The 20,503-nt window shown below is 41.3% G+C and overlaps 1 protein-coding gene across 1 annotated transcript in view; it reads left to right on the plus strand.

Annotated features, from left to right (window-relative positions):
• The first annotated feature begins 258 nt into the window (after positions 1-258).
• The window catches only part of Polr2b (RNA polymerase II subunit B), a 44,723-nt gene continuing 24,478 nt past the window's right edge, over positions 259-20,503 (plus strand). Inside the window, exons 1-7 of the mRNA XM_042678257.1 lie at positions 259-373; positions 3,815-3,887; positions 7,619-7,769; positions 12,413-12,525; positions 12,737-12,956; positions 13,286-13,444; positions 17,485-17,649. Of these exons, the coding sequence (XP_042534191.1) occupies positions 355-373; positions 3,815-3,887; positions 7,619-7,769; positions 12,413-12,525; positions 12,737-12,956; positions 13,286-13,444; positions 17,485-17,649 (900 nt within the window). The 5' untranslated portion in view covers positions 259-354. The remainder of the gene's footprint in view (positions 374-3,814; positions 3,888-7,618; positions 7,770-12,412; positions 12,526-12,736; positions 12,957-13,285; positions 13,445-17,484; positions 17,650-20,503) is intronic.

The raw sequence follows: 20,503 nt of genomic DNA on the forward strand, positions 1-20,503 counted from the left end.
TTTCCAGGTGTCATCATTTGTGCAACAACCACACTGAAAAACAGATCCAAACTCTCATTGGCTGGCCCAAGCCGGAGGCAACCCCTGAGTTTGCGCATGCGTCACTCGAAGGCCTGCGCTAATCCTCCCGCCCCACCCCACCCCTGGCGCCGCCTCACCCTCTCACCGCGCCACCTTTTGCGCAGGCGCCGATTTCACGTCGGTTTTAAGAAGGCGGGACCTTCGGTGTCAGCCGCGGAGGATTCTGGGGACGTCGGAAACGGAAGTCACGTCGTCTCCGGCTCCGGCTTCCGGAGGTGGTGTGTGCCTTTCTCTCTGTGCTTTCCCGAGTTTGGCGCCTCAGAACCCGTCAACATGTATGACGCGGACGAGGGTAGGTGTCCCCTGCGAGGCACCCGTGCGGCGACCCACCTCAGCGGGGAAGCCGAGGGGTCCTGGGTGGGTGGAGGGTCTGCGGCCCGCCTCCCCAGCCCGCAGCCGCGGGACCCGCAGCCGCGTTCCCCCGCCCGCGCTGGGCCCGAGCCAGGCGGGGTTTTCTGAGAGGAGGTTGTCGGGAACGCCAATCAGGTGGATTCTCGTTCTGCTACCTCTGATTTCACCCGACGGCCTGGAGATAGCGTGTGGAACCTAAATGGCTTCTGTTCGGACCGTCTGAAGTGAAGGGCCCCTTTTACTTCCCCTAGGGCCACAGTCCATTTATTGTTGACTAGCATCAATTTTGTGCCAAACCTTGTGCGAGACTGTAAATACACTGGGACAAAGTGTATTGAGGTCGGGTTTTAGTATTCCCGTTATCCTGTCTTCAGCCTTGAAAGGTGGCCTTTAAACTTTCTATCCTCACAAGATGGGACAATTCGAGCTTGTATTTGAGCTAACAGGGCTACTGTGTCTGTTTTACTTTTCCTATATAGAATTCATGTCCTTTGTATTGTTGTATTTTTTTAAAGATCTCTTTCCATTTTTTCTGATCACCCTTTACAGTTTTTCGTATTCTGGCTACCTCATGGAGAACATAGAAGAAAACCTTAAGCTTTTAAAAGGCTGCTTTAACACCTCAGTCTTTTTTTCTAGAGGTTAAGTTCGTTATATTCTCTTTCCCTTTTAGCAACTATCTCAGTGGAGTAAAAAATAATAGCTTTACATTTTTTTTTATTATAAAGATGATGTACAGAGGGGTCACAGTTACATAAGTCAGGTAAAGAGTACATTTCTTTTTGGACAGTGTCACCCCTTCCCTCACACTCTCTGGGTTTTTCCCTCCTATCCCAACCACAAGTTGTATAATTCATTTTCAACATAGTGTCTGTTGAATACCATTGCTGCGTTTGTTTGCCCTTTGACCATTTCTATGCCTCCCCTTACCCTTCCAAAGACATAAACGAACAGGATAAAAAGAAAATGAAAATAGCAACAAGGCAAAAGCCTCTTGTTTCTGTTTACTGGAGTTCACTTCAATAAATATTATTTTGTATGATCAGAGGCACATAGGCATTGTGCCTTTGTGTTTTTGTTGTTTTGTCAGCTGTGGGGCTTGAACTCAAGGCTAGAGCTCTTTATTTTTTTTTTTTGGTGGGTTGTGGGACTTGAACTCTGGGCCTGGGTGTCCAGAGCTCTTCAGCTCAAGGCTAGTGCTCTACCACTTGAGCCACTGCTCCACTTTTGGTTTTCTGAGTGGGTTATTGGAGATAAGAATCTCACATAGTTTCCTGACTGTGCTGGCTTTGAACTATGATCTTCAGATCTAAGCCTCCTGAGTAGCTAGGATTACAGGTGTAGGCACCAGCACCTGGCTGGCTGCCTTTGTGTTTAAAGTTTTTATTTATTTTTTAAATAAGCTTTTCTTTTTTTTTGGGTGGGGGCTCCAGTCGTGGGGTCTGAACTCTGGGCCTGGACGCTGTCCCTCAGCTCTTCAGTTCAAGGCTAGTGCCCTACCACTTGAGCCACAGCGCCACTTCCGGCTTTTTTCTTTTTGCTTATGTGGTGCTGGGGAATCAAACCCAGGGCCTCATGCATACAAGGCCAGCGCTCTACCACTGAACCACCTTCCCAAACCCTTAAATAAGCTTTTTATTGTGAAAATATTGTACAGAGAGGTTACAGTTACATGAGCAAGGTAATGAGTACATTTCTTATCAAGCATTGTTGCCTCCTCTTTGTTTTTCCCCTACCATCCTTTCCCTCCCACCTCCACAACTATATTCTCCCCCCCCCCCATTGTAAAGTTCATTTTTTTTTCCCCCAGAACTGAGGAACTCAGGGCTTTGTGCTTGCCAGGCAGGTGCTCTTCCGCTGAGCTAAACCCCCAGCCCTAAAGTTCATTTTTCAACATAGTGTCTTGTATATCTCATTGTTACAATATATTTTTTTTTTTTTGGGGGGGGGTCTAGTCATGGGGCCTGAACTCTGGACCTGGGCGCTGTCCCTCAGCTCTTTAGCTCAAGGCTAGCACTCTACCACTTGAGCCACAGCGCCACTTCCGGCTTTTTTCTTTTTGCTTATGTGGTGCTGAGGAATCGAACTCAGGGCCTCATGCATGCAAGGCAAGCGCTCTACCACTGAGCCATTTTCCCAGCCCCATCATTGTTACAATATTTTTATAACTTGGGTAGGATGCATATATACATGTGTTATTTATAACAAAACAAATATGTAACTAAGTATACAAAATTACTACATACATCCTTACACCCATATGTTTTTACTATTATTATTTGTGCCTGTCTTGGGGCTGAGCTTTTTTTTTTTTTTTTTTTTGTTGGTCGTGGGGCTTGAACTCTCGGCCTGGCGCTGTCCCTCAGCTCTTCAGCTCAAGGCGAGCGCTCTACCACTTGCGCTACAGCGCCCCTTCCAAGGGGCTGAGCTTTTTTAAGCCCAAGGCAAGTACACTACCACTTGAGCCACAGCTTCACTTCCAGATTTTTTGGTGATTAAATGGAGATGAGTCTCATGGACTTTTCTGCCTGTACTAGCTTTCAGTTACCGTCCTCAGATCTCAGCCTCCTGAATGGCTAGGGTTACAGCTATGAGCCACCAGTGCCCTGCTTGGAAACTCACTATTTTTCTTTACCTTTTCATTCTGTTACACTATTCATATTGTTTTCGGGGCAATCATTCTTCATAGTTTAAGTTTCACTGTCTACAAGTGGGTGGCTTATGAATATATTATCACTTCAAATGTCCTTATAACTTAACTGCTACTAGACAACTGGGATGTCTTGCTGGACTCTTTATTTTTATTTCTTTATTTTTTTTGGGTTAGGTCATGGGGCCTGAACTCTGGGCCTGGGCGCTGTCCCTCAGCTCTTCAGCTCAAGACTAGCACTCTACCACTTGAGCCACAGCGCCACTTCTGGCTTTTTTTCTTTATGCTTATGTGGTGCTGGGGAATCGAATCCAGGGCCTCATGCAAGGCAAGTGCTCTACCGCTGAGCCACCTTCCCAGCCCCTGGGCTCTTTATTGCCCCAACTGAGCTTACTGTTTTCATCTATTTGCCTTTAAAGCCATTTCTCCTGTTTCCTCCATCTCGTGAATAGTACCACCCTCATTTTAATTTCTCTTTGTCTCTGTATCTACTAGTAGTCCTGATTTTTACAAATTTATACAACTTACATTGAAATCTTGTTTATATATTAGGCACAGACATTATTGTTATTTATGTATTATTTTTAATGTAATTGGCTGATACTTTAGAAAAATGGATAAAAGGATTGTTTTTTACTCACAAAATATGTTTTTGTTATTTCAAGTGATAGTATGTTACCTGGTAGCATCTTATTGCAGATGAATATAGTAGTTTGTTTTTTTTTTCCCCAGATATGCAATATGATGAAGATGATGATGAAATCACCCCAGATTTGTGGCAAGAAGCCTGCTGGATTGTGATCAGGTAACGTTTTAGACCTAACTGAAAAAGCTTTAATAAACTGAAAATATAAAGGGATTTCTTAGTAATTCTGGTGCTCTATCACTTGAGCTATGCCTCAATCTAGCATTTCACTAGTTAATTGGACATAGAGCTTCAGACTTTTCTGCCTGGCTAGTTTGAAACCATGACAACTCAGATCTCAGGACCTCCTGAGTAGCTATAATTATAGATGTGAGCCACCATTATCATCTGGCCTAGATTTTATTTTTTAAGTATTCTAGACATAAAAAAAGGTACGTAAAGAATTTAGTTAGTTGGAGCCAGGTGCTGGTGGCTTATAACTGAGCATAGTGCAGGCGTTGTTCAAAACTCAGTGCTACAAAAAGTTAAAAAAATTTTTTTTTGGTTGGTTGTAGGGCTTGGAACTCTGGGCTTGGGTATTATCCCTGCACTCTTCAGCTCAAGGCAAGTGCTCTACCACTTGAGCCACAGTGCCACTTCTGGTTTTCTAGTGGTTTATTGGAGATAAGAGTCTCATGGACTTTTCTGTCCGGGCTGGCTTTGAATTGTGATCCTCAGATCTCAGCCTCCTGAATAGCTAGGATTACAGGTGTAAGCCACCAGCGCCCAACCAAAAAAAAATTCTTTTTAAAGAAAGGAAAAAGAAAAGAGATTTTGTTTAGTTGGGTGTGGTGGCTCATGCTTGTGATCCTGGTACTTGACCAGCTGAAAGACAATGATTTCAGGTTCTAGGCCTGCCTGGGCTACAGTGTGATCCCATCTTCAAAACAAAACAAAAAATAAACATCAACAAAATTGGCCTTTGGTGCTTTTGCTATTGTGAAGTGGAATTTTGCTTTTGTACTTTTTAACATCAAGAGGTACTTACGTAGCAATGTGAACATGATACTAATATTACAAATAATAGCTAACTTCTTCCTTTTTTGCTTTTTGTTTTTCATTTCTTGTGATAGTCATATAACCCAAACTGAGCTTAAACGTAAGACTCTCCTATATCAGCTTATGAGTGCTGTGATCATAGATGTGTGCTACCACTCTGACTTCACCGTGTGATTTACTTTTATTTTTATTTTATTTTTTTATTGTGAAAATACTGTACAGAGGGGTTACAGTTACATGGGCAAGATGAACCATGTGATTTCTTTTGTGTGTGCGTGTGTTTCTGCCTCACGGAGGCTTTAAGTCAAGGCCTGTGTGTGCGTGCACCCTTGCGCATGTGCACTCTCACCCATGCCTAAATGAGACTTGAATGGAAGGCCTTGCAATCTGCCTTAGCTTTATTTTAGTCAAGGCTGGCACTCTACTACTTGAGCTATAGACCTTCTGGCTTTTTTGCTGGTTAATTGGAGATAAGAGTGAATGGACAAATTTGCCTGAGTTGGTTACTAACTTTGTCCCTCAGGATCTTGGCCTCCTGTGTAGCTACCACTACTGGCTACCATCTAATTTCTGTATACGCACTATGAACTCTGATCTCCTCAGCCATGTTCCATATTTATCACCAGCTGGTTGCTGAGTATTTTCATGTAAATTACTAACTGGCGTATGTATATCTTCCTTAACTTTGAAATAGATTTTTTTTGGGGGGGGGTCCAGTCATGGGGCCTGAACTCTGGGCTTGGGCACTGTCCCTCAGCTCTTCAGCTCAAGGCTAGCGCTCTACCACTTGAGCCACAGCACCACCTCCGGCTTTTTTCTTTTTGCTTATGTGGTGCTGAGGAATTGAACCCAGGGCCTCATGCATGCAAGACAAGCGCTTTACCACTGAGCTACCTTCCCAGCCCTGAAATAAATTTTTAGTTTGGGCTTCACTTCAAATACAGGGCCTTGAACAGGCTAAGCACATGAACTAATGATTTTTTTAGAATTTTTATTTATTTATTTTTGTCCGTTGTGGGCACTGTCCCTGAACTCTTTTACTCAAGGCTAGTGCTCTCCTACTTTGAGCTACAGCTCCACTTCTCGTTTTCTGGTGGTTAATTGGAGATAAAAGTCTGATAGACTTTACCGCCTAGGCTGGCTTTGAGCCACTTTCCTCAGATCTCAGCCTCCTGAGTAGTTATGACTATTGGCATGAGCCACTGAAGCCTGGCGAACTAATGATTTTTATCCTAAAATTAATATTCCACATACATTTCACTATTTTAACTATTGATATCAACATTTTTCTTCTTACTCAAACGTTTATTACCTTACACTAATGTACAGAGGGGGATTTCATTGCTATATTTTCATACATTTGCATTATGTTGCAATCAGTGTAACCCTATCACTTTACCTCAAATTAAAGTTCTTACTGTTAGCCTTCACTGTCCATTTACTTTTTTTTTGTTTTGCTTTGTTGGTTGTAAGGCTTGAACTCAGGGCCTGGGCACTATCTCTGAACTTTTTCACTCAAGACTAGTGTTCTACTACCTTGAGCCACAGCACTACTTCCAGTTTTCTTGGAAGTTTTTTTTTTTTATCAGCCATGGGACCTGAACTAGGCCTGGGCACTGTCCTTCAGCTCTTCAGCTCAAGGCTAGTGCTCTACCATTTGAGCTACAGCTCCACTCCAGCTTTTTCTGCTTATGTGGTTCAGAGGAATCAAACCCAGGGCCTCATTCATGCAAGGCAAGCATTACCACTGAGCTACTTTTCCAGCCCAATTACTTCCAGTTTTCTGGTGGTTAGCGGTAAGAGTTTCCAGGACTTTCCTGCCTGGTCTGGCTTCAAACCTGTATCTTCAGATCTCAGCCTCCTGAATAGCTAGGATTACTGGTGTGAGCTACTGGCACCCAGCTCGTTTTCTTTTTCTTTCTTACTGTAAAGGTGATATACAGAGGAGTTACAGTTACATAAGTCAGGTAATAAGTATATTTCTTTTTCAACATTGTCACCCCGTCCCTCATTTTTCCACCTTTTTTTCCCCTCCCGATCACCTCCCCAGTTCATCTTTAATTTTTTCTCTTGACACTTTTTCTTTTGCTGGTTCTAGCCTTAGATACTGTCCTGAGCTTTTTGGCTCAGGTCTAGCACTACCAGTTGTGCCACAACTTCACTTCTGGCTTTTTTGGTGGTTTAATTGGAAATAAGACCCTCACAGACTTTTTTGCCCCAGCTGGCTTTGAACTGGGATTCTCAGATCTCAGCCTCTGGAGTAGCCAGGATTACAGGTCTGAGTTACCTGTGCCCCCTCCCCCTTTTTTTAAATTTTTACAATCAGTTTTTCAAAGAGATTGAATAAAATTTCTTAAGATATTTATTCCAGGTGCCAGGGCCTCACTCCTTTAATCCTAGCTATTTCAGGTGGCTGAGATCTGAGGATTTAGATTCAAAGCCAGATCAGGTAGTAAAGTCCATGACTCTTCTCTCCAATTAACCACCAAAAAGTTAGAAGTGGTGGTGTAGCTCAAGTGACAGAGTGCCTGTCTTCAGTGAAAAAGCTCAGGTCCTGAGTTCAGTGCCTAGTATTGGCCTACACACAAACAAAACGAAACAAAAGACCAAAAACAAGTTAGAGTTCCTTATAAATCTTAAGTTGTGTTCTTATCCCCAAACAATAATAAAGTATGCATGAAAAAACTGCTGGTCTCATTCTTTTAGCTATCGCCTAGGTTTTCTAATGATTGTCATAGAGTGGTTGGTATTTTATGAGTATTTATTGAGTTAACTTATTGATGAAATGGGAAAAATATATAAGAAACTGAGTTGCAACTGATTATTAACTTAAATACTTTCCTATTTGCTAGTTCCTATTTTGATGAAAAAGGCTTGGTGAGACAACAGCTGGATTCTTTTGATGAGTTTATTCAGATGTCAGTTCAAAGAATTGTGGAAGATGCTCCACCCATTGACCTGCAAGCTGAAGCTCAGCATGCTAGTGGAGAGGTTGAAGAACCGGTAAGATGGTTATTTCTACTAAGGTTGCATAGTTGAAGAATGGTCTTGGTTTGAAAGTCTAACCATTCTCTTACTTGGCTTAAAGATCAGAAGTCAGTAAGAGATTTTAGCAGTGTACTTACAACTTGTAGTTGGCTCCTGGTTGATTCTTATTTAATGGAAGCATGTAGTTTCACAAGTAACCTTAACCTTTTTTAATGTTCAGAGGCAGAAATGATAAAAATATCACTTGAAATAATTTAACTTATGAATATTATCTAAAATTTAAGTAATTGTATTATACAATACTTGATAATATATTTTACGACATGGAAAGGTAAAAGAAACCACATAAATCTGAGTTATTAATAACTCTTTTGCCCTCTAGGAGGATGAAAAAAATATCAGTAGTGTAGATAATATACGGTATTTGCTCAAAAACCAATGCCTTAATCTTCCTATTTGGATAGTAAGTATGAAGGAAGGAATCACATGAATACCTAAAATAAGCAGACCTGAAACAGGGATATGGCTTAAATGGTAGAGTGCTTTCCTGGCACTTTTTTTTTTTTTTTTGGTTGGTTTGGGCACTGTCCCATAGTTCTTCAGCTCAAGGCTAGTGCTCTACCACTTGAGCCACAGCACCACTTCTGGTTTTCTGAGTGGTTTATTGGAGATAAGCGTCTCATAGAGTTTCCTGCCTGGACTGACTTTGAACCACCATCTTCAGATCTCAGCCTCCTAAGTAGCTAGGATTACACGTGTGAGCCACCACCAGCACCTGACTTAGCACTTTTTTTTTTTTTGGTCCAGTCATGGGGCTTGAACTCTGGGCCTGGGCACTGTCCCTCAGCTCTTCAGCTCAAGGCTAGCGCTCTACCACTTGAGCCCAGCGCCACTTCCAGCTTTTTTTTTTTTTTTTTTTTTTTTTTTTGCTTATGTGGTGCTGAGGAATTGAACCCAGGGCCTCAGGTATGCAAGGCAAACACTCTACCACTGAGCCACCTTCCTAGCCCCTGACTTAGCACTTTTTTTTCCTGTGTTTTTGCATACAGAAAAGGAAACTAATAACTCATCCCATGTTTGTCTTCATTTTTTCTCTTTTTTCTATGAAGTACTGGTGTTGAACTCTGGGTTTGGGTTTTGTCTTCAGATTTTTTGCTCTACCATTTTAGCCATAGCTCCATTTCTGGCTTTTTGATGATTAATTGGAGATAAGAGTCTCATGGACTTTCTTGCCTCTGACGGCTTCGAACCATGATCCTCAGATGTCAGCCTCCTGGATAACTAGGATACATGCACACTAAAGTAAACTAAACTGTATACTTTTGTTCAGCTTTTGCTCATGTAAGCCATGCCTTCAGTTTGGCATTTTCCTGATTAATTGGCAATAAGAGTTTCTTGGATTTGTCTGCCTGGGTTGTCTTCAAACCACAGTCCTTAGATCTCAGACTCCTGAGTATCTAGGATTCTGGACATGAGCCACTTGGTGCTGATCTTGGGGCTTGAACTCAGGACCTGGGTACTGTCCCTGAGCTTTTGTGCCCAAGTTTAGCACCCTATTACTTGAGCCACAGGTCCACTTCCCTTTTTTGGTGGTTATTTGGAGATAAAGAGTTTCATGGACTTTCCTGTCCCAGCTGGTTTCAAACCAAGATCCTCAGATCTCAGCTTTCTGAATAGTTATGATTACAAGTATGAGCCACCAGTGCTGAGCTATAGTTTCTTTTTATTTGAGTAATTGTAAAGAAGTAAGAAGTCTGCCAGGCTCTGGTGGCTCATGCCTGTAATCCTAACTACTCAGGAGGCTGAGATCTCAGGATCACGGTTCAAAGCCAGCCTGGGCAGGAAGGTCTGTGAAACTTTTTTTTTGGGGGGGGGGAGGGGAGTCTGGTTGTGGGGCCTGAACTTGGGCCTGGGCGCTCTCCCTCAGCTCTTCAGCTCAAGGCTAGCGCTCTACCACTTGAGCCACAGCGCCACTTCTGGCTTTTTTCTTTTTGCTTATGTGGTGCTGAGGAATCGAACCCAGGGCCTCATGCATGCAAGGCAAGAGCTCTACCACTGAGCCACCTTCCCAGCCCTCCATGAAACTCTTATCTCCAATTGACCACCAGAAAACTGGAAGTGGTGCTGTAACCCAAATGGTAGACCACTAGCCATGAACTGAAGAGCTGAGACAATGCCTAGGCCCCACAATGGACCAAAAAAAAAAAAAGGAAGAAGTCCAAAGTGAGACAGAGAGCCTCAGAAATAGTGTTGGTCAGAGAGAGAAATCTATTCTTTTTTTTTTTTGGTTGGTTGTAGGGCTTGAACCCTGGGCCTGGTTGCTATCCCTCAGCTCAAGGATAGTACTCTACCAGTTGAGCCACAGCACCACTTCTGGTTTTCTGGTGGTTAATTGGAGATAAGAGTATCATGGACTTGACTGCCCAGGCTGGCTTTGAACCACCATCCCCATATCTCAGCCTCCTGAGTAGATAGGATGACAGGTGTGAGCCACCAGAGCCTGGAAGAAGTCTATTCTTTGTCTTTTCAGTTACTTTTCTCTCAAGATTATATTCTGAGGATTTATCTATCACTCATTCTAGTTGGAAGTGCTACCCCAAATTTTGTTCTGAAGAGCAAAAAAGTAACATGGTGTGCTTTTTAAAAAAAGTCCTGAGTTGGGGGCTGGGAAGGTGGCTCAGTGGTAGAGCGCTTGCCTTGCATGCGTGAGGCCCTGGGTTCGATTCCTCAGCACCACATAAGCAAAAAGAAAAAAGCCAGAAGTGGCGCTGTGGCTCAAGTGGTAGAGTGCTAGCCTTGAGCTGAAGAGCTGAGGGACAGCGCCCAGGCCCAGAGTTCAGGCCCAACTGAACCCCCCCAAAAAAAGGAAAAAAAAATCCTGAGTTATTTTTCTCTGTATAGTCTTAGTGAAACTAGAGAGTAAACAATGTTAAGAGTATTCACTGTGCCAGTATAATAATTACTACTGGAGGAAGTGATCTCTAAAGCTTGGTTATCAGTCTACCAGAAAAGATGGGAGGAATTTAAGTTGACTGTGAAGGGAGAAATGACTTCTCTTAGAAAAGATGCTTAGTTTATGCTCAAGCTTAGAATGTTTTACTAGGCAGCAGATAAATACTTAAAAGGCTTTTGGGTTTTTGTTGTTTCTTATGACACTGAGTCAAACTAGGACTTCATGCATACTAGGCAAGCATTCTGCCACTGAGCTACATCCTCAGCTTTCAATTAAAATTTTTTGGTTGCCGTTGTTTTATGGCGATCTTGGGGTTTAAATTCAGATCTTTGTTCTTGCTGGCAGGTGTTCTACTACTTGAACTATACCCTAGGTCAGTTAAATGTTTTATTGAAAAAATTGTTCTTGTTTTATATTGTAGGCTGAGCTATGGTCAGTCAGATTGGAAGTTCTCAGTTGTTTTTTTTTTTTTTTGGTCAGTAATGGAGCTTGAACTCTGGGCCTAGACGCTGCCTCTTGGCTCTTCAGCTCAAGGCAAGGGCTCTACCACTTGAGTCACAGAACCACTTCTGGTCTTCTGAGTGGTTTATTGGAGATAAGATTCTCACAGACTTTCCTGCCCAGGCTGGCTTTGAACCGTGATCCTCAGATCTCAGCCTCCTGAGCAGTTAGGATTACAAGTGTGAGCCACCAGCACCTGGCAGTTGTCAGTTTTTTATATAGAATGATTAAGATTTTTTTATTTTTGGGACTGGGAAGGTGGCTCAATGGTAGAGCGCTTGCCTTTCACACATGAGGCCCTGGGTTCTATTCCTCAGCACCACATAAGCAAAAAAGAAAAAAGCCAGAAGTGGCGTTGTGGCTCAAGTGGTAGAGTGCTAGCCTTGAGCCTAAGAGCTGAGGGACAGCGCCCAGGCCCAGAGTTCAGACCCCATGACTGGACCCAAAAAAAAAGAAAAAGAAAAAGATTTTTTTTTATTTTTGTATGTTTAATTGGAGAGTTAAATTTACTTTTTCTAGGGCTGGGAAGGTGGCTCAGTGGTAGAGCGCTTGCCTTGCATGCATGAGGCCCTGGGTTTGATTCCTCAGTACCACATAAGCAAAAAGAAAAAAGCCCGAAGTGGCGCTGTGGCTCAAGTGGTAGAGTCCTAGCCTTGAGCTGAAGAGCTGAGGGACAGGGCCCAGGCTCAGAGTTAAGGCCCCACGACCAGACCCCCTCCCCCCCCCCAAAAAAAAATTACTTTTTCTAGTGATTTATTGGTTAAATGATAATAGCTGCTTTGATCACTTTGTACTCTACACCATAATCAAGGGATAAGGCACACAAAACTGTATAGTGCATTGATTAAAATCTATTTAGACTATTCTGTATGTACTTAGAGCAGCTAATATATGCAGTTTTTGTATTTCTAAGGACTGTTGTCTTTTTATGTTCTGCCATAAGGAAACAATTATATTTAAAATGACATTTCTGCAGGCGGATATTGACTTTAATGTTCAGATCAGTAAATTTGGCTTAGTTTTGAGCTGCTTCTACACGTTAATGTCAAGTAGAATCTGTTTTCTTTTTTTTTTATTGCTAAGGACCTGGGTTCTGATAGGTGCTAGGCATGCAGTCCTCTACTGAGCCATATTCCCAACTTTTGAAACCATTAAAGCTTTATAAAGAAAATTATTTACCCTGAATGTTTTTGTTTAATTTCAGCCAAGATACCTGCTAAAGTTTGAACAAATTTATCTCTCCAAGCCTACTCATTGGGAGAGAGATGGTGCCCCTTCACCAATGATGCCCAATGAAGCCAGATTAAGAAATCTCACGTAAGAAAGTTTTTCTTGTTCATAATTGACAATTTGAAATGTAATAATTTTTTTTCTTGAGACAGTGTCTTGCTGTGTATCCCATACTTGTCTCAAACTCAATCCTCCAGCAGATATTGAAATAAAAGTTGGAAAGTATAATTTAACTAGTTGGAGATTTATGTTTTAGCAAATGTCTTACTATTGTTCAATTCTGACTTTATTTTCAAAGGTATTCTGCTCCACTTTATGTTGACATAACAAAAACAGTCATTAAAGAAGGTGAAGAACAACTTCAGACTCAGCATCAGAAAACTTTTATAGGAAAGATTCCAATTATGTTGCGTTCAACTTACTGCCTCTTGAATGGCTTAACAGATCGTGATCTTTGTGAATTAAATGAATGTCCTTTGGATCCTGGTGGCTATTTCATCATTAATGGGTCAGAAAAGGTATGGTAAAAGTATTTTAAAACATTGCAAAATGATAGTTAAATTTAAAAAAAAAAGCAGACTTTCCTATAGTATATACTGGAAGTAGCAATTAGAATTATTTAGGGTATGACAGCTAAGTTTACTAAAGCTTACTATAGTTAATATTTATGAGAAATTTGTTGTTGAAGCTTATACATTTCTATGATGCGTTTATGCAAAATGGAGTTTGTGAAATTAAGTTATTTCAATAAGCCTATAGGATTAGGTTAAATTATAATGCAGATTTTACTCTTCTATTTCAGTGACTTTGAGGTTTCATGGCTATAACTTTGTTATTGTCTCTATAGGTTCTAATTGCTCAAGAGAAAATGGCAACAAACACAGTCTATGTGTTTGCCAAAAAGGACTCTAAATATGCCTACACAGGAGAGTGTAGATCATGTCTGGAGAATTCTTCCCGACCTACCAGTACTATATGGGTTAGCATGCTGGCAAGAGGAGGACAGGTATGGCTCTTGAGGAGATGCTGTTTGGGTTTATTTCTTTGTTTTCTACTGCATTCTAAAAAGTTCTCCTGGAGACACTGTTGGTATTTTATGTTACCTTCATGTTATTTACTTGTTGCCAGGAAACTGGTTACTCCATCTAGCTGTATTTAAGATTTCACAGTTTCTGTGAGTCAGGAATCTGCATGCAGCATAGCTGGGTCCTCTAGCCAGATGTCTTTGCCAAAGCTGCCGTCATCTGAAAGCGCATTCATATGATTTTCTGGTATGACTCAGTTCTTCATTGACCATGGCATGAGGTGTTTCAGGTCTTTGCTGGGTGTTGGAAGTCTTTCACATTTCCTTGTCATGTGGGACTTTCCATTCCACTCTTGACAACATGGCAGCTTGTTTCTTCTTAAAAGAAGAAACAAGCAAAAAGGGCTGTAGAAGAGTAGAAGTAACACATAATTTTTTTTTTTTTTTTTTTGTCAGTGGTGGGGCTTGAACTCTGGGCCTGAGCATTGTCCTTCAGCTCTTCAGCTCAGGGCGAGTGCTCTACTGCTTGAGGTATAGCACCACTTCTAGTTTTTGGTGGTTTATTGGAGATAAGAGTTTCGTAGACTTTCCTGTCCAGGCAGGCTTTAAACCGTGATCCTCAGATCTCAGCCTCCTGAGTAGCTAGGATTACAGGCATGAGCCACCAGGGCCTGGCTTAAATCAATTTTTTTATACCTTAATTACACAAGTAATATCCTTCTAGTTTTGCCATAATTTTTTTTTGAGCTGGTTGGGATTGAACCCATATAGCTTGACCATACTAAACACATGATCTTCAACTAAGGTATACCCCAATCTCTGTCATATTCTTTGGGTTAGATGTAAGTCAGTACTTCAGTTTACTCAAGGGAATTACATAAAAGCAATAATAGTAGTGTCTTTTCATGGTGCTGATAATCAAACCCAGAGCCTAGCATGCACTAGGCAAGTGCTGTACCACTGAGCTACATTTCTAGCCCTAATAAAGTAACCTAGAGATAACATTTCTCAGATATTTACTGTGTGCCAGTTATGTTACTTATATTGCTTGATGTAATCATTAGTGTTCTTTTGGAAGGTGTAATTAGTCCTCTTGGTATTTTTTACCTTTAATTAATTAATTAATTATTTTTTTTTATTTTTTGCAACTCCTGGGGCTTGAACTTGGGGCCTGGGCAATGTCCCTGAGCTGCTTCTTTTTTTTTTTTTTTTTTTGTCGGTCTTGGGGCTTGAACTCTGGGCCTGGGCGCTGTCCTTCAGCTCTTCAGCTCAAGGCGAGCGCTCTACCACTTGAGCTACAGCGCCACTTCCGGTTTTCTGGCGGTTTATTGGAGATAGGAGTCTCACGGTCTCTCCTGCCCGGGCTGGCTTTGAACCGCAATCCTCAGATCTCAGCCTCTGAGTAGCTAGGATTATAGGAGTGAGCCACCAGCACCCGGCTTTCTTTTTTTTTTAACTTGGAAAGAGTTTATTTGTTCAAGTGGACATAATATGATATAATAGGTGTAATAATAGATGTAATAATTGCCTGACCTTCTTTTGATCAAGGCTATCACTTTGCCACTTGAGCCACAACACCACTTCCAGCTTTATCTGTGTATGTGATGCTGAGGAATTGAACACAGGGCTTCATGCATACTATAAGCACTCTACCACTAAGCTACATTCCCAGCCCTAGGTCATCACTTTTTTTTTTTTTCTTTTCTTTTTGGTTGGTTGTGGGGCTTGAACTGTGGGCCTGGGCACTGTTCCTCAGCTCTTCAGCTCTGCAACTCAAGGCTAGTGCTCTACCACTTGAGCACCACTTCCAGTTTTCTGGCCTTGAACTGCAATCCTCAGATCTGAGCCTCCGAGTAGTGGCCGTCACTTTTTAAAAACTTAGTTAGGGCTGGGAATGTGGCTTAGTAGTAGAGTGCTTGCTTAGCATGCATGAAGCCCTGGGCTCCATTCCTCAGTACCACATAAACAGAGAAAGCCAGAAGTGTTATCCTTGAGCAAAAGAAGCTCAGGGACAGTGCCCAGTCCCTGAGTTCAAGCCCTAGGACTGGTTAAAAAAATATATTTCCTAGTTATTTGGGGGGATGGGTTTCATTGGTACATTTCCACATTTAACAATATATTCCAACTTGCTTTCACTCTTCTTGCCTTCCTTTCCTCCTTCTCAAAACAATTTCAACAGGTTACATTGTTCTGTTTTCATAGTTGAAAATGAGGCTTAACCTTGTAATCCTAGCTACTTGGGAGACAGAAGTTGAGGATGGAAGCTTGAGGCCAGTCCAGGAAAATAACACCCAAGATATTCCATCTCAACCAGTGGTTGGGTGTTGTGGTGTGCACATGTTATCCCAGCATTGACTGGGTGCAATGGTACATACCTGTCATCCTTGGCAACACCAAGGAAGCATAAGTAGAAGATCCCGTACTGCCCCAAACATTTATTTTTTTATTTTTGTGCAGTCCTAGGTGCTATCCCTGAGCTTTTGTGCTTAAAGCCAGCCCTCTATCATTTGAGCCAAAGCTTCACTTCCAGCTTTTTTGATGTTAATTGTTGATAAGAGTCTCACAGACTTGCTCGCCCTGGGGCTTAGAATCATAATCCTCAGGTCTTAGGGCTTCCTGAGTAGCTGGGGGACAGGTATAAACCACTGGTGCCTGGCTCTAAAAAAAAATTTTTTTTTAACTTGTGTAATGGGAAGGCTAATTTAGTAGCGTGAACTGCTTAGGGTAGGGAATGTCCAGCTTGAGGCCATATGAAGCCCTCAAAATTATCTGTTGACACATACGTTCCTCATAGAGTCTCACATGCCCCTTGTGTTTGGCTGCCTGCAATGATTCTTTTCTTTTTTTTTTGGTCGGTCAAGGGGCTTGAACTCTGGGCCTGGGTGCTGTCCCGGAGCTCTTCAGCTCAAGGCTAGCACTCTACTACTTGAGCCACAGTGCCACTTCTGGATTTTTCTGTTCATGTGGTGCTGAGGAATCGAACCCAAGTCCTTGTGCATGCGAGGCAAGCACTCTACTACTGAGCCACCTTTCCAGCGCCTGCAATGATTATTTCTTATCACCCCCAATATTCAGTAGAGAAAAGGTTCCTTATTGTGGCTAAAACTACAGTGTGAGCATATTTAGGCATCTTTTCCAATTACAAGAGCTGTTAATTCTGAATCATTATGTAAACAAGGAACTATCTTACAGATAAGCTTTGATTGAATATTTTGTTTTCATTCTGTGCTCAGCTTTCCCTATATATCCATTTTAAGTATGCTATTTTTTTTTTTATCAGTAGTGGGGTTTGAACACTGGGCCTGGGTACTGTCCCTCAGCTCTTCAGCTCAAGGTGAGCACTCTACCACTTGAGCCACAGCGCCACTCCTATATATCCATTTATGTTTTTTTTCTCTCTCTCTCTTTTTTTTTTTTGCTTGGTCATGTGGCTAGAACTCTGGGCCTGAGAACTGTCCCTCAGCTTTTTAGCTCAAGGATAGCACTCTACTACTTGAGCCACACTGCCACTTCCGGTTTTCTGAGTGGTTTATTGGAGATAAAGAGTCTCACAGACTTTCCTGCCCAAGCTGACTTTAAACCGCAATTCTGAGATCTAAGCCTCCTGAGTAGCTAGGATTACAGGCATGAGCCACTGGTGCCCGGCTTCTTTCTCTTTTTACATTTACTTTTTTTTCAGAATCCATCCCCCCCCTTCCTCAGGGATGGAGAGTGGCAAGGCATCAGTTGTGTTTATATTCTTTGGCAGCCAAAGTAATTTCCAAATCTGGCATTTGGTAATTCTTGAGAATCTTGGCAGACAGAAGACAGTGGAAATTGTATTAGATTATAATGACCAGGCTTTCTATTAAAGTCATAAACCTGTTTCAAGAACAGGTCTTAAAGAACAGCTGTAGGAGGAGAGGGAGGCATGCTTTTGAATGATCTATAATAATCTATAATTAATACATCCGTTTTCATGATTATTTTATATTGCTTTGCGTTCTTGTATATTCATGTTCTAATATATTTTGTTTTTCTAGGGTGCAAAAAAGAGTGCTATTGGTCAGCGCATTGTGGCAACTCTACCATATATCAAGCAAGAGGTTCCCATCATCATTGTGTTCAGAGCTCTAGGTTTTGTGTCTGACCGAGATATCTTAGAACATATTATTTATGATTTTGAAGACCCGGAGATGATGGAAATGGTAATTTAAAAGCAAAATGTATTTATAATGTTTTACAATAAAATTAAAGACACTGATTATTTTTTTTTTTAACACTCTTTTTCTTTTATTCAATTTTACTCTACCCTATCCCCTCCTCTACTTTCTAACTGTGGCCCTCTGAAGTTTAGAGTCTAAACTAATTTCCTAACTCATCAGTAGGACATAGTCTAAACTGGTTTAGCTGATCAGTCTGCTTCCTCCTAGCTCTCAGATTCTCAGGGAATTTTCACTTATAATCAGTTTACCACTCACTACAATTTTTCCCCAAAGGGCATACGGACTTCAATTTAAGACACTGATTATTTTAACCTTTAAAACAGCAGAAAATGATTGGAGAGCAGTATAGCATTTACTGTATAATGAAAACTTTCAGCCCTGTCTAGGCTTTTCTTACTGATAGAAAACCAGAGACAGCCAGTCAGTGACAGCAACTTGAGGAAACAGTAAGGAAAATTGTAAAAGCACACGAGTCTGGTGCAAAGTAAAAAGGAATATTGAATAGTTCATGCCTTTTTTCTTTTTAAAACTTTTTAAAGAATTTCAGGCTTGAGAAAATTTGAAACAGTAGTTTGGAGAACTCTTAAATATTCATCCAGATTCAGTTGTTACTTTTGCTGTTTTAACTTAACTGTTTTTTTTTCCCCTTCTATCTACCTACCTGTCTGTATTTGTGTATTACTTTGGTCTAGACTATTTGAGAGTAATTTACACATACGATATGCCTTCTCTCCTAAGTAATACTTTAGTGTATCTTATATTTTCTAAGCACCAGGACATTTCATTTACATAATCCAGCATAGTAATTGACATCAAATTTGATTTAGGTAAGTCTTATTAATGTATAGCTCTTATACAGATTTTTGCCAGTTGCCCTATAGTGTCTTTTTGTTGTTGTTGTTGGTAGTGGAACCTGAACTCTGGGCCCGGGCGCTGTCCTTCAACTCTTCAGCTCAAGGCTAGCGCTCTACCGCTTGTGCCACAGCTCCACTTCCAGCTTTTTCTGCTTATGTGGTGCTGAGGAATTAAACCCAGGACCTCATGCATGCAAGGCTCAAGCACTCTACCACTGAGCCACCTTCCCAGCGCCTTTTTAGTCTCTTTTTTATCTTTGTTTAGCCTTTCTTCTTTTTTTCTTTCTTTTTTTTTTATGACATTGAGGTTTTCAGATGAAAAGTGAGAGCATATATACTATTCTTAAAGCTGTCCTAAATTACCTGGTGTGAATAAGATGACTTAAGATTCAAGCTAGCCGGGCGCTGGTGGCTCATGCCTGTAATCCTAGCTACTCAGGAGGCTGAGATCTGAGGAATGCGGTTCAAAGCCAGCCTGGGCAGGAAAGTCCATGAGAGTCTTAGCTCCAATAAACTACTAGAAAACCGGAAGTGGTGGTGTGGCTCAAGCAGTAGAGCACATGCCTTGAGCTGAAGAGTGCAAGGACAGCGCCCAAGCCCAGAGTTTAAGCCCCACGTCCGACCCAAAAAAAAAAAGATTCAAGCTAAACGTTTCTCACATTAGAAAGTAGAGAGCTTAGTTCAGAGTATTTGTTTATGACAAATGAGTTCTGGTTAGATTTTACCAACAGTCAGTAAGCATTATTTAACATTAACTTTTTTTTTTTTTTTGGTCCAGTCCTGAGGCCTGAACTCTGGGCCTGGGCGCTGTCCCTCAGCTCTTCAGATCAAGGCTAACACTCTACCACTTGAGCCACAGCGCCACTTCTGGCTTTTTTCTTTTTGCTTATGTGGTGCTAAGGAATAGAACCCAGGGCCTCATGCATGCAAGGCAAGCGCTCTACCACTGAGCCACTTTCCCAGCCCCCACTTTATATAATAATTAAAAAAATTGATTTGACTTATAAAACATGTTTTCTTTTGTCCCAGACATACCAAGTTATTCATACTTGTTTCAAATGGAAATTTCATTAGTAAAGTGAAAGACATTTGATTTAAGTATATTGTTTTTGTGAAAGTTGCTGTTTTACCTTCAGCTCTTACAAAGCTGTCTGTGAATGTTGTATATATGAATCAGGTATTCAAAAGTGCTTCATTTTTGTGAGCTCTGGTTCTATGGTTAAGATTTAGATGTTTAAATCTGGATCTTGATAAGAACACATAGAAAGTCAAAGACAAGAAAGGCATTTTAGTATACATAATATTATCAAGAGGTACTTACAGAAGTTAAAGTTACTAATTGTTACCCCTTATTTATTTCTCATGCTCATTATTATATACAGTAGGAGATTTAGAATGTTAGAACTGCAATGAAACTTGGGAATTATTTTAGTCACTTTGTAGATGAGGAAACTTTTCATGTGATTACAGATAGTGGCTGGGTATGGAATGTAAGACTTAGCAATGTGGTCTTAAGGTCATCTCTTTTGAAAATTGAGTGGTTTAGTTATACATTAAAAATTTCTTGGTCTGGGAAGGTGGCTCAGTAGTAGAGTGCTTGCCTCACATGCATAAGGCCCTGGGTTTGATTCCTTAGCACCACATAAAACAGAAAAAGCCGGAAGTGGTACTGTGGCTCAAGCGGTAGAGTATAAGCCTTGAGCTGAAGGGCTGAGGGACAGCACCTAGGCCCAGAGTTCAAGCTCCATTACCACCCTCCCGCCGCCCCCCCCCAAAAATCTTCCTATCAAGACTGAAAACAAAATCTGACATACTTATTTATAAGTCAGTAAATTTTAATTGGATCACCATGCTTCTCTAAATATTTTTGAGATATGCAGAAGGAACTTTATTTTGCCATTGGTTGTTAAAGTGTAGAAAAACAGTAACACTAGTCTTTTTCCTAAGGGTATTCTTTGTATTTTTCTAAATAGTAAAATTGC

This window comes from Dipodomys spectabilis, unplaced genomic scaffold (assembly GCF_019054845.1).
Source record: "Dipodomys spectabilis isolate Male_0828 unplaced genomic scaffold, ASM1905484v1 ptg000043l, whole genome shotgun sequence".
Lineage (NCBI taxonomy): Eukaryota > Metazoa > Chordata > Mammalia > Rodentia > Heteromyidae > Dipodomys > Dipodomys spectabilis.